The following is a 13276-nucleotide window of genomic DNA, read 5'->3' on the forward strand; positions in this document are numbered from 1 at the left end:
GCTTTTGGCCGGGTGGTCCTGCTCTTGATCGAGGTGGGAGAGTTCAATTAGGGGCAGACAGGCAGGGGGAAGGGGCCGAGAAGTTGGCCGGCCGGGGGAAGGGGCCGAGAAGTTGGCCGGCCAGCCTCTAATCAGGCCGGTTCGCTGGCCACAGTGGGTGTCATAGCGACCAGTTGTTATGGCTGTTACAGTCGCTGGCTTTTTATATGTATAGATTATATCTCAATAAAACTGGGGGGAGGGGAAGATCCCTGAGGACTTGTGAGTGGATGGGATCAACAGTAGCCCAGCCTCCGCTGCTAGAATATCTCAGACCTAGTTCTCAACAGAGGTGCCTGGTGGCCCGAGCCAATGGCGCCAGAGAAGCAGGGGGACAGCACTGACTCTCGTTATCTGGGGCAGAAGTCAGCAGCCTCCTGAAGGCCCCTCAGGGTTTCTGGCCTGTATCACGGCCCTAATATTACATCTATTTATAAACTCTTCTGGTAACCGTGAAATGAATAATAGTTAACTAGGAGTCTGCGAAACCTCTCATTGAATAACAGGTAGAGATGGAAACAAATTTTAAAAAATGATTCCGTGAAGATGAGTGGTGCTTTGTGCTGTCAAAAACACAGGCACAGAGGAGAGAAGGGAAAGACCCATGAGCTCATCGGCACGGGACAGGCAAGGACCGTTCCCTACAGTGTTGTGATGGTCCCTGGTTCGGATTAGAGCTACTGCCAAGTCACATTAAGCCTGCATGAAGCATCAGTGAGGAAAAGAGGCTTCTGGACAGAGGAATGCGACACAGAAGCAGGGCAATGTGACTAGACCTCATTATCTTGGTGCCTTTGAGAGCATACTGGAGAGCAGGGCTGGTTTGAATCGACTCAAACCTACCATAAATGGAGTCGAAAGGCAGGCTAGCGACTCCCCAGAGAAATTCCTATTATGTCCATGGAAGGGGAATGAAGCAAGTCCCATCTGGCTGGGCCCAGAATATCCTTTGCTTAGGAAAGCTTGTGGTGGTTGCATTTAGTGCCGACTGCATGTCTGTACTAGACCAGAGCCCGGACACAGAGGTGGAAGCGCACTGGAAAATGAGCCAGATAGAGCAGGCGGTGCTGGGCGAGCCTTTGTCTCTAAGACATCTAAACCACAAGGCAAGATATTAAGTAGGTACCATTTTTATAAAGTCCCTAACTGATTATGAGACAATATTATGACTAATGTTGTTCAGAGTTGCTACAGCAAAATACAGTGACCTTATCTTTTTCCATTGGTCTATCCATATGCAAGCTAACATCAAAAACTGGCTGGCGATTTTTTTCTCTGTGGGGCTGACACTCTCGGGGAAACCCTAGAACTTTAAAGTAAGTGCACAATGAAACTGGCCCTATTAGGAAATAAAGGCACAGGGGGGTGAGGTGATAACTCCAATGTTACCTGCTCAAGAGACTGAAGTACTGGGCTCCCTTCTTCACGATGTAGCGACCTCTAGCTACTCTCTATCACATTAACTTTCAGAACTAAGTTAACTTGTGAAGTAGCTGTAACTGGAGGCTTCATGGAGTCCAGAAAACCAGCATTCACATCCATTCAGCAAAAGTGTGACATATTAGAGTGAAAAGTCTTTATTCTAGACATACATTACATCCATACCTTGAGCACAGTGGTCTAAAGCCACACTGCTACAGGTGTGGCCCATGAACCTGCAGTACCACCAGCCCAGGCAGTTTGTCAGAAGAACAAAATGTAGGGCTTGCAACAGACCCAGTCCATCCGAATAGCTGAGAATGGAACCCCCAAACCTGAATGTAAGTTCTCTAGGTCAGTGGTGGCCAACCGGTGATCCGCAGACCACTGGTGGCCCGTGAGGTCTGAAAGGTTGGCGACCGCTGCTCTAGATGATTCTTACGCATCTTAAAGTTTTGAGTAAATAAGTATTCGAAAATAAAGAAGGGAATAAACAATAAATATCATAAGGACTAGGATTTTGCCAGGGACAAGTGACATGTTCTTGCTGTCATTTAGACTTTTAATAATCAGGGAAAAGGAGGAGGATGAACTACATGCAAAATTGCATGTGCGAAGAAGGCGCCTCAAATGCGTGCCTACAGGTGCCATCAGATACCTGCTCCACATTCTGTCTCACCGAGGCCTCTGGACTGGGCTAAGCAGCCAGCACGTTGGCCTCGCTCCCTGAGCGCAAGACTCTTGCTTAGCTTGGGGACAGAACAAAATGTAGGGCTTGCAACAGACCCAGTCCATCCGAATAGCTGAGAATGGAACCCCCAAACCTGAATGTAAGTTCTCTAGGTCAGTGGTGGCCAACCGGTGATCCGCGGACCACTGGTGACCCATGAGGTCCGAAGGTTGGCGACCGCTGCTCTAGGTGATACTTATGCATCTTAAAGTTTTGCGTAACTAGTATTCGAAAATAAAGAAGGGAATAAACAATAAGTATCATAAGGACTAGGATTTTGTCAGGGACAAGTGACATGTTCTTGCTGTCATTTATACTTTTAATAATCAGGGAAAAGGAGGAGGATGAACTACATGCAAAATTGCATGTGCGAAGAAGGCGCCTCAAATGCGTGCCTACAGGTGCCATCAGATACCTGCTCCACATTCTGTCTCACCGAGGCCTCTGGACTGGGCTAAGCAGCCAGCACGTTGGCCTCGCTCCCTGAGCGCAAGACTCTTGCTTAGCTTGGGGACAAGAGGGCAGGGGTGCCGTACCCTGGTTCAGATGCCGGATGCAGTCGCTCAGGAGAGCGTGGAACTTCTTCTGCTCAGTGGCCTCCTGGAAGCAGAAGTAGCCGTGCCTGAGGAATGGCTGCCACAGGTACACCGGGAATTCCTTCGGCGGGACCACAAAGGGCGGGGTGCTCTCCTTCTCATTGGATGCTACGGAAATATTGAAAACACAAAGATGTTTTGTACTGTGCATCTGTTATTTAAAATACTTATTTCAGGCTGTGAAGGGAACTCTCTAGGGCAGGCCATGGGATGGAAAGGTGGTGAGAGATGTCTAGGGGGGGAGGGACTGAGAGTTCAGGCTCCTCCCACATCTCTCCACCAGCTTCACCTGTCTCCCGCCAGCAGGTGGCCTCACCTCCTACGGGAGAGGGACAAGCAAGGCCATCGGACACAATCTTTCCCAACTTCCTCACATCAACGAAATGCACCAACAGAGCTCCCTCTTCCCTAGTGGTCCTCTGCAAGCCACTCTGTCCAGCTATGCAGACCGCCCCCCTTCTCTTCCCCAGGCCCCGTGCCACCAGGTCTGCTCTGTGCCCTGCACTCTCTCCCTCCTCCCTGTCACTTGTTGTCTTCCTGCCATCAACCTCTGTACACACCTTAGTCTGGTTCCTGCTGCTCCAGCCCAGAAACCAAATTGCTGAGGTCACTAATGTCCCCCTGATTGTCAGCCTGTGGCTCCTTCTTTATTATCTATCCTTTGAACATGATCTGAAATGTCTGTTGCTGCTAACCATACCTTCTTCTGGAAACATTCTCTTCCCATGACTTCCAGGAGCTCGTCTCTCCTGGTGTCCTTCATGCTTTTTAAAGACTGCTTCTTCTTTGTCACCTTTTCCGGTTCCTCTGCACCTTCTCTCCACACCCCCCCCCCCCCCCCCCCCCCTTGGCGCTCGTTCCCTGTTCTGTACTGGTTTCCACTCTCCCCAGGTGTGGTCATTGACTCCACGACTTTGCATATCACTTGTGCAGTTCATAGTAACTTTCCTCCTCCCCTTCCATCATGATTTTCCACAGAAAATTCTCATTCATCCTTCAAAAGTCCATTCAACAGCCCCCTGCTCTGCGGTGCCTTTGTTGACACCTCCCTCTGCCACCAGACAGACGTGGGTGCTCCCTACCTTGTTCTCCCAAAAGATTGTAATGATCTGTTTCTATGTCTGGCACCCACACTCAGGGTGAGGGGCACCGTCTCAGACAAGCTCCCTCACGGATTCTCCCCAGGAAGCTACACCACTGCCCTAGGGCCCCCAGAAGATGGAGACTGCATCTGACATATCTTTGTATCCTCCGCACATGGCACAGTCATGGAACCTAGTAGATGCTGGACTATAGTTTGTTGAATGAATAAATGTGCTACATTGTCCCAGGACATTTTAAAAGCCTTGAACAATGGGGACTTTTACCTCTTCCCTCAAAATCAATTCCCAGAGACTCGTGTAAAGCCACCCCGCTCAGATCCTGTTAGTCTCTAGCTACCTCTCATTTAACCTTTTACAGAAATTTTCCAGATGCCATTAGTCTGAATTTTTTTCTGAGTTGAGTCACAAGGATATCACAAATGATCTACTGTAGAATGTTCTATTTTTAAAACTCAGAAGGCCACAGATATAATGAAGAAAAAAAAAGTCACTGAAATGCCCCAATCCGAAGCCCTGAACCAAATGGCATTAGTCACACAGGACTCGTGTTTTTTATTCCTTTTCATTCCTTCTGATATGATATCAACAATAAATCAATAAGTATATTGTGTTCTGAATGATTTCATTGGAAAGTCCTTTTGGAGAGAGATTCTGAAGGGTCAGCATGTTGATATTCCCATTTCCAGAGCCACGGTGACATATAAGTAGATGTTGAAAGAAAATATAATAATATGTATAGTGCACATAAAGTGTTGTTTTAGCCTGAATTACTTAATAATAGTTTGTTTAATCTAGGTTTATGGTCCATGTACTAATCTAATAATAGTGTTACTAAAAACACTATGCTAAGCATTCCTCACCAAAAGAACAATGGAAAAACTAACTATATTTTCTCCATAAATTCTAATAAAATGATTATACCCATTAATAAGAACCAGCGCTCTCTTCAAGAAACCAAGTAATTACTGTGGAGCATGATTTACACAAAGCCAGATGGGATTATTACATTATCCACAGTTCATGAATCTCTATGCAATGCACTACTTGGCCTATATAGGCATATTATCCATCACTTTCTCTACATGGAAAACACAGAATGAATGAAAACCCAAGTATATTAGAGATGGAGAGATCCTTCTAGATTTTCAAGTTCAAGGCCCTGGAGTTGGAGGAACAGTAATCAGAGAGGTTTAGTAACACTAGGGGAACACCTGTTAAATGGCACAGTTAGAACTAGATAAAAGCCCAGTCTTCCAATTCTCAGTTCCACGCTCTTTCCATGGCAGCATTCAGCTATTATTTATAAATACGCTAGTTAATTCAATGCTTTTTTACATCCTAGCTATGAGTTACTGTAACGCTTGTTAAAAACATTTTGTCGATTTAGGATACTCTATTGCACATCTTCCTAAAATTAGAAAAAATAATATTCCCTGACATGCTTACTGAAAGATGAGGTTGTACCTTTCAAAGACGGGGCCCTGTGTGTTTATTTCTGCTGTCCTGTGGAGCTATGAAAGCCACCAATATATTCCCCAAACCTCCAGATGTCTAACCAGTGGCTCATTTTTGAAGCACTAGAAACGTAGCAACTGAGGTGTGTATTACTGAATGTGGTTTAAAATAACAGAAGTGGTACAATGTTTACCTAAATTAGGGCAATCACATCTCCCATGTGTCCGTGGTGTGCATGTGTCTGACCCAGAGGCTCCCAACTTCAGCAACTATCGATATTGTGCGCTAGGTAATTCTTCATTGTCAGACTGTTCTGTGCATTGCAGTAGGTTTAACAGAATCACGGGCCTCTACCCACTAAATGCCTGCAGCGCCATCCTCCCAAGCTGTGACAACCAAAAATGTCTCCAGACGCTGCCGAATGTCCCTGGAGAGTGAAATGCTCCTCCCCCGGTTGAGAGCGGCTGGTCTCCCTAAGCAAAGCAAGTCTAAGAATTTGCCTTGGGAAAGAATGCTCAGCAACTCACCAAGAGGGTCTGGGAAATGCCTGTCAGATAATAGATTGTATTCCTCTTCGGAGGTTAACACTTTGCCACCAGCTGGAAGGATTCGGCTTTTAGGAGCAGCTCCTCTCTGATAGGCCTGGGAAAGGAAAGGCATAAAGGAATGATTATTTTCCCCCTTTTGGATTTTTTTGAAAAATATCCAGAATATTAGAAATAGACAGACACAGGCACTCAGAGATAAGCAATTCCCACACTATGTCATTGAGTAAGAGCCATTTATTTAAAAAATAGGTTTTGTGTAACTGCTACTTGCGAGTTCTTACTTTAGTACTTTTGTGTGACGTTCACAACATGGGAAGTCAGAGTCCCTAATCTCAGGGAGATTCACTGAGGAAAGCATCATCTTAGTAACTTCCTGTGCCCCGGCACCTGAGTCATTCTAATAACCACAAGGGTGATGATGCAGACAGACATTCACGACACAACATGTGCAGACGGATGACTAATGAGACTGTGGGACAGGTAACTACAGTCATGGTTGCCATGGATTGTCACCAAAAACATAAAAATGTTGCTGTGATAAATATGCCACCACTTTGCCCTCTGACACGAAACTGGTTTTTTTGGGGGGGCGGGGGTTGTTGTTGTTGTTTGCTTGTTTTATATATTTTTATTGATATCAGATAGAGGAAGGGAGAGGGAAAGAAAGAAACATCAATGACGAGAGAGAATCATTGATGGACTGCCTCCTGCACACCTCATACTGGGGATTGAGCCTGCAACCCAGGCATATGCCCAGACCCAGAATCGAACTCTGACTTCCTAGTTCATGGGTCAATGCTCAACCACTGAGCCTCACTGGCCGGGCGGGCATGAGACTGTTTTGCAGTCCAATGATCTGGGATGGAATAGCAAGGTCATGACATCAGAACAAATTCTGGCCAGCAGACAAACAGCTCTGCTGTTGGGGAAACGTACAAGAGGTGTGAGCATTGCTAAGGCACTAAAGTATTTGTTAAGCAGATAAGCCCACAAGGACATACAGATAAGATAAAATTTAAGTGTGTGCGTCTGATGGCAGGGATTAAGTCAAGGCAAAATGTAGAAAATAACAGGCTGAAAGCAAGTTGAGAATGGAAACCAAGCCACTGTGGGACCCAAATGTAGCGGGTACTCTTGGGAATAACTAAAAATAATTGATTGGGGCAACGTGATCAGGATAAGAACACATTCTCCCTCAATAAGGTAGTGACTGAAGAGACCCAAACAAAACAAACTCTCGTATCTAAGAAGGTTGTTTTCCATAGTTGTGAAATCCACTTATCAACTGCGTAAGCACATCAGGGGTGCAGAGCCTAACAGACAAGAATCAAAAGTTGTGTGGTTTTGAAAAAGTTCAGAAGCAGTTTGAGACTGCTAAATTGTGTTAAATCTAAATTATGTTATTTGTTATAACAGGCCCCAATCTGGGCTTTTATGAGCACCGCATCCTTTAATCCTAAAAACAGCACTATGAATTAGTTATTATCTCCCTTTTATAAATGAGAAAACGGGTTAAATAACCTACCGATGGCCCATCGGTGAGTAGGTGACAAACCCAGGACTCATACCTGGGTCTGTCTAGCCCAGTGCAACCGTACAGGAAGTACAAATTAAATGATTATCCAATGAGAATGCTTCATTTTTCCTACTTAATTACCATCCAAAACCGAACCCCCCGTAAAATAATAGGCAATTTATAGGTACTTAATGTATAACTCTTGGGTATAATTTTTAAAAACACTCTTCTCTAAATAAAAGAAATATTAAAACTTGGAGGAATTATGGCAAACTACATGCCATTTTTTAAATTTCCAAGTTTCTAACACTTGTTTATTACCAAATTCAGTAATCATATCTTTAAAATACGTATCTTAAAAATCCAAACTGGACCATTTGAAAATGATGAGCAAAATAGTTTTTAATACTTTATTATTATCTAATTCAGTAACCGTATCTGAAAAATCCAGTTTCACTTGAAAATAATGAGCAAATAAATTGAAAGTTGAGGGAGAAAGCTTTAAAACACTAAAAAGAGGAAAAACACCAGTTTTGATTCAAAATGAAACTTCAATTAGTGCCAAATATGGTTAAAACCATAATAAATATAAGAGGAAGCTCTGTGAGTGTTTCCTCCCAATTTTTTAGTAGTAATCATACTGACAACTGCTCTACATCGGGCTCTGCCAGTGCTTGGCCATGTGCTGAGGGCTTCAATACACTCATTTGTTTAATCCTCAGAGCAACATCATGAGGAAGGGAGCATGCTCACCATTTCACAGATGAGAAAGGTGAGGCTCAAGGAGATTTATGACTTAGGAAAGGACACATCTATAATTGATAAAGGTGTGATTTAAAGTCCACAATATTAACTATTCTGCAATACTACCTCTTCTCAAGCTTCCCTGAGAGGACATTGTACCATGTCATACAAAATAAAGGTGACTTGAGCGTCAACCCATGAACCAAGAGGTCACCAGCTTGATTCCTGGTCAGGGCACATGCCCGGGGTTACAAGCTCGATCCCCAGTAGAGGGTGTGCAGGAGGCAACGATTGATGATGTTTCTCTCTTGTCAATGTTTCTATCTCTCTATCCCTTCCCCTTCCTCTCTCTCTAAAATCAATAAAAACATATTTTTTAAAATAAGTAAAGGTGACTTATTATCATTATTATTTGTAGTGTATTGATAATTTGCTACAGAGAGCAAATCAAGTGTTGAATAAAATCCTAATATAGGTAAGTCAAGAAAACATTAGCTTAATGAATGTTGCAAAGAATAAGACTACTCAAGACAGCATTGCCTGATTGCCTGTGGAATAAGTTTATATTGTACTTTATTTCTATTTTCCATCAGAAATGGGAAGGAAGGAAACACATTGGTCTGCTGCCTGAAGTCTCCTTTTATCGGTTTAGTGTCAAGAGAGCAAAGTGGGATTTTTTGGTTGGGTTTTTTTTTTTTAGGTTTAATTTTTTAAATATATTTTATTGATTTTTTACAGAGAGGAAGGGAGAGAGGATAGAGAGTCAGAAACATCGATGAGAGAGAAACATCGATCAGCTGCCTCCTGCACATCTCCTACTGGGGATGTGCCCACACCCAGGTACATGCCCTTGACCGGAATCGAACCCGGGACCCTTCAGTCCGCAGGTCAACGCTCTATCCATTGAGCCAAACCGGTTTCGGCTGGTTGTTTCTTTAAAAATATTTTTATTGCTTTCAGAGAGGAAGGGAGAGGGAGAGAGAGAGATAGAAACATCAATGATGAGAGAGAATCATTAATTGGCTGCCTCCTGCATGCCCCCTACTAGGGACTGAGCCCACAAGCTGGGCATGTGCCCTTACTGGAATTGAACCCAGGACTCTTAGGTCCACAGGCTGACAATCTATCCACTGAGCCAAACTGGCTAGGGCAAGAGAGCAAAGTTTTAAATCTGTTACTACTAACTGAAAAATAATAACTATTCATTTCAAAGACAGCTTGAGATTCTGTGTAGATTTAAAATGTGTATAGTAGGAGATCTGAAAGGAACTGTTGGGATCACTCAGCCTAATTCTCCAGTTTAATGGAAGCCCAGCCTAAACTTTAGTTTTCCTGATTCATGGTCCAGTGTTCTTTCTTCTATGCCACAATACTTTCCATGGGGAAAGAAATGGGGACCAATAAAAACTGAAGCCCTTCTGGCTGCTAGGCACTTTACTTACGTTCATAATCTCATTTTCCCCCACATTTCACAGACAAGAAAAATAATGAGATAACCAGGAACAAGTTTAAAGAAAAAAATCCATAAATACAGGTGAAGTAAGTATGTGAAATGCTCTGAATTCCTAGGAACTCAGGCAAATTCAATCACAATCTTTTTTTATCCTCACCCTAGGATGTTTAATTTTAGAGAGAGAAGAAGGGATTAAAAGGGAGAGAGAGAGAGAGAGAGAGAGAGAGAGAGAGAGAGAGAAACTTTGATCGGTTGCCTCCTTTATGCACCCTGACCAAGATTGAACTCGAAACCTAGGTATGTGCCCTGACTGGGAATCAAACCTGCAACCTTTTGGTGTAAGGAACAACATCCCAACCAACTGAGCCACCCGGCCAGGGCTCAATCATAACCTTATTAAATAACTCCTCAGCCACCTGACATGTAGGAGGCTTAAGAATGGGGAGGCCCGACCAGTGTGGCTCAGTTGGTTAGAGCATTATCCTGTGAACCTATGGGTTGTGGATTTAATTCTCAGTCAGGGCACAAACCCAGGCTGCGGTTCCATCCCATCAGGACACATATGGGTAGCAACCCATAGATATTTCTCTCTCACCTGGATGTTTCTGTCTCTCTCCCCCTCCCTTCCTCTCTCTCTAGAATCAATGAAAAACATATCCTCAGGTGAGGATTAAAATGAATGAATGAATGAATAATGTGTGGGGAGACTTGGAGACACAGAGCAAAGGGAGGGGCAGCGGGGCAGTGACTGAGAAAGACCTTGAAGCTGAATTGTCATAGGAAAGGCTCCTGTACTCGTCACGAGGCATAACCTGTTTTCACACTCACTTGCAATGAGTTGTTCAAAGTCTATCTTGCCCACTAGACTGCAAACATCTGTCTGCAATATGCCCAGACCTTTCATGATATGCGGCATATACCAGTAATAGGCGCTCAGTAAACATCTATTAACTGGAATGAGTGCCTGCTAGAGAGTGAGTGCTGATTGAAAGAACCAATCCTGAAGAAGACAACCAACACACCCAATCTTTAAGAGTATTGGGAGAAGCCAGGGGTAACAAGGAAATATCCTACCTCTTTGTTCTCATAGCTCTCCACAGCAAAATCATTTTTAACCACCACATATCTCTCCTTCCATTTCTTTATATCTTCGGCAAACTGGCATAGTTCTGCTTCATACAAAACGGTTCCAGGATCCAATGGTGGCTTAAAGAAGATGAATACAATTAGTGATGGCCACAAAAGATAACATACCATGCTACCACTAAGTCTGTCCCTGGCATTTCAAGGAATATTTCAGGAAACTGACATCCTGGAGAAATGGTTGCTTCTTCCCCTCCCTCCACACTTCCCTTTCCCACCCTCCTGATCAGATGCAAATATTTGTCTTATTGATATTTTTGTGGCTTTCATTTCCCTCCATGGTGCCACAGAGACAAAGCTATGTCTGGCATACACGTGGCACTTAATAAATCCTTGATAAACTCTGTGGAAGAGAGGGAGGGAAGCAGTTAAGTTGCAGAAATCCATCCCAACACCAGGAATATGCCTCAGTTTAAGTCCTGAAAAACAGGAAAATTAACAGGCTGTTCCCCTATTCATCACAGCTTCAGGCAGCCTCAAAAGTCAGGCTCAATGGCCCTGGCTTGGCTCAATGGATAGAGCATCGGCCTGCGGACTGAAGAGTCCTGGGTTCGATTCCGGTCAAGGGCACATGCCCAGGTTACAGGCTCGGTCCCTGGTGAGGGGGTGTGAGGGAAGCAGCTGATCAATGATTCTCTCTCATCATTGATGTTTCTCTCTCTCTCTCTCTCTCTCCCCCTCTCCCTTCCTCTCTGAAATCAATAAAAATATATATATTTTTTAAAAATGTCAGGCTCACTGGTTTTCCCAGGCCCCAAAGCCCTGGGAGCCAGGCTGTAAACACTGAGCCTGTTCTCCAGGAGACCTCATTGGCTTTCCGATCAAAGAATAGCAGGCAAACCAGCACAGCCCAGTTCTGCCTCTACTTAAAAGTTTGAGGATTTTTTTTCATTAACTGGTGGCATAGATGCTGTAGGAGAGTCTCTGTAAGATTTCCAGTTAGGTCTCCCACGGGGCTACTTGTGGTAGGAACCATTCCCATCCTGCCTTACAGTGCAATTCCTGATTTATCTCAAAATATGGAAATGGATCTTCTGTCTTTTACATGAATTTACATCTACTTTTGTGGGGAGCCGATATAGGATTAAGCCTGGGACTGACCTGTTGGCAAAGTCACAAACGAGTCCCAGCTTAGAGGGCACAGTCCTCTTAAGCATAATTAGGCTTGACCTTATGACGCTCCCTAGATCTTACCTGGGAAGCTAATGGGCTGAGGGAAGTGCAGCAAGAACAAGAACAAAAACAAGTGAAACTCACAAGAACAGTGTAACTATGGTCAAAACAAGTGAAACTCACAAGAACAGTGTAACTATGGAAACCACTACCTTGTTTACCTCTGACTATAAAATAAAGGCTCAGTTTGCCTCGAGATTTTTTCTCTGTGGCCTCAGCAAGGCACAGGAAGATCCACGGAGACTAAACAGAGCTAGAGAGTTCTGAACGCTGTCTCCGTGTAAAACGTTCTTCGCCGACTCCGTCCACACCTTTGGGAACCCCTGGCCTGCTGAGGCTGGACCCCGGCATACTTTCCCTTTATTAAAGATCATAATGCCTTTAGAAACTCGTTCCTCCACTTTCAAGCAACATTTACAGGAACCACCCAGAGAGGATAGAACTGCTCATCTTTTTCAGGGATGAAATAAATTCCCTTCCAAATCCCAGGGCTTAATGTTCTGTCCTCCCAAATAACACTTAAAATAAACACCTGATTGTAGTCTACAGGTCCCACGTGGTCTAGTCCCTACCTGTCACTCCATAGTCATTTCTCATCCCTCCTCCCTTGTTTGCACTGCTCTCAGCACACCAGCCTTCCCAATGCGCTTGTGGCTACCTCTCGGTTTCTGTACTTGCTGTGCCATCTGCCTGGACCAATCTTCCCACAGATAGGCACACAGCCTACATTTATTTCACTCCAGTTTCTGCTCAAATGTCACCTCCACAGAGGGGTTCTCTGACCATCTACTCTAAAAGAGGACTCCTGCTCTATTTTTCTTTGTAGCATTTATTATCACCTGATATTTGTTTATTGTCTGTCTCCTACATTTGAATATAAACAGGGAGCAGAGAATTCGTCTGGTTCCCCAGTTCTTGGCATAGGGCCTGGCACATAGTAGGTGTCAATCATTATTGGTTGAAGTCGTGAATAATTATTATAATAGAGCAAAGGAGAAAGAATAAGTTAGGGGATTAGAAGAGAAAATCATATTTGATCAATGACCAAAATAAAAATGATGGTAATATGAGGCACTAAAATTATGACTTTGTAAACTGAACTTCACTACAGCAAGTCAAATTGGCTGATATCAATGTGAGGAAAACATAATAAAACTGGATCATGCTAGTTTTCTTAATATGGATTACACCACATATGTTCTAACTTCCAGGTAAATAAGACTTTTTTGAGCATGAAATGATCTGAGAACACATTTTTTTTAAAAATTGCCATTCAGATGAATGCTTCTTTCAGATATATTATCCTATATAATAAAAGCCTAATATGTTAAGTGTCCAGTCATCCGGTCGTCAGTTC

General features: G+C 43.7%; 1 protein-coding gene across 1 annotated transcript in view; it reads right to left on the reverse strand.

Annotated features, from left to right (window-relative positions):
- The window catches only part of FAM129A (family with sequence similarity 129, member A), a 122126-nt gene that overhangs the window by 64871 nt on the left and 43979 nt on the right, over nucleotides 1–13276 (reverse strand). Inside the window, exons 4-6 of the mRNA XM_014538066.1 lie at nucleotides 10678–10809; nucleotides 5870–5984; nucleotides 2725–2892 (exon numbers count right to left, since the gene is read on the reverse strand). Coding sequence (XP_014393552.1) covers nucleotides 2725–2892; nucleotides 5870–5984; nucleotides 10678–10809 — 415 coding nt within the window. The remainder of the gene's footprint in view (nucleotides 1–2724; nucleotides 2893–5869; nucleotides 5985–10677; nucleotides 10810–13276) is intronic.

This window comes from Myotis brandtii, unplaced genomic scaffold, assembly GCF_000412655.1.
Source record: "Myotis brandtii unplaced genomic scaffold, ASM41265v1 scaffold104, whole genome shotgun sequence".
NCBI lineage: Eukaryota > Metazoa > Chordata > Mammalia > Chiroptera > Vespertilionidae > Myotis > Myotis brandtii.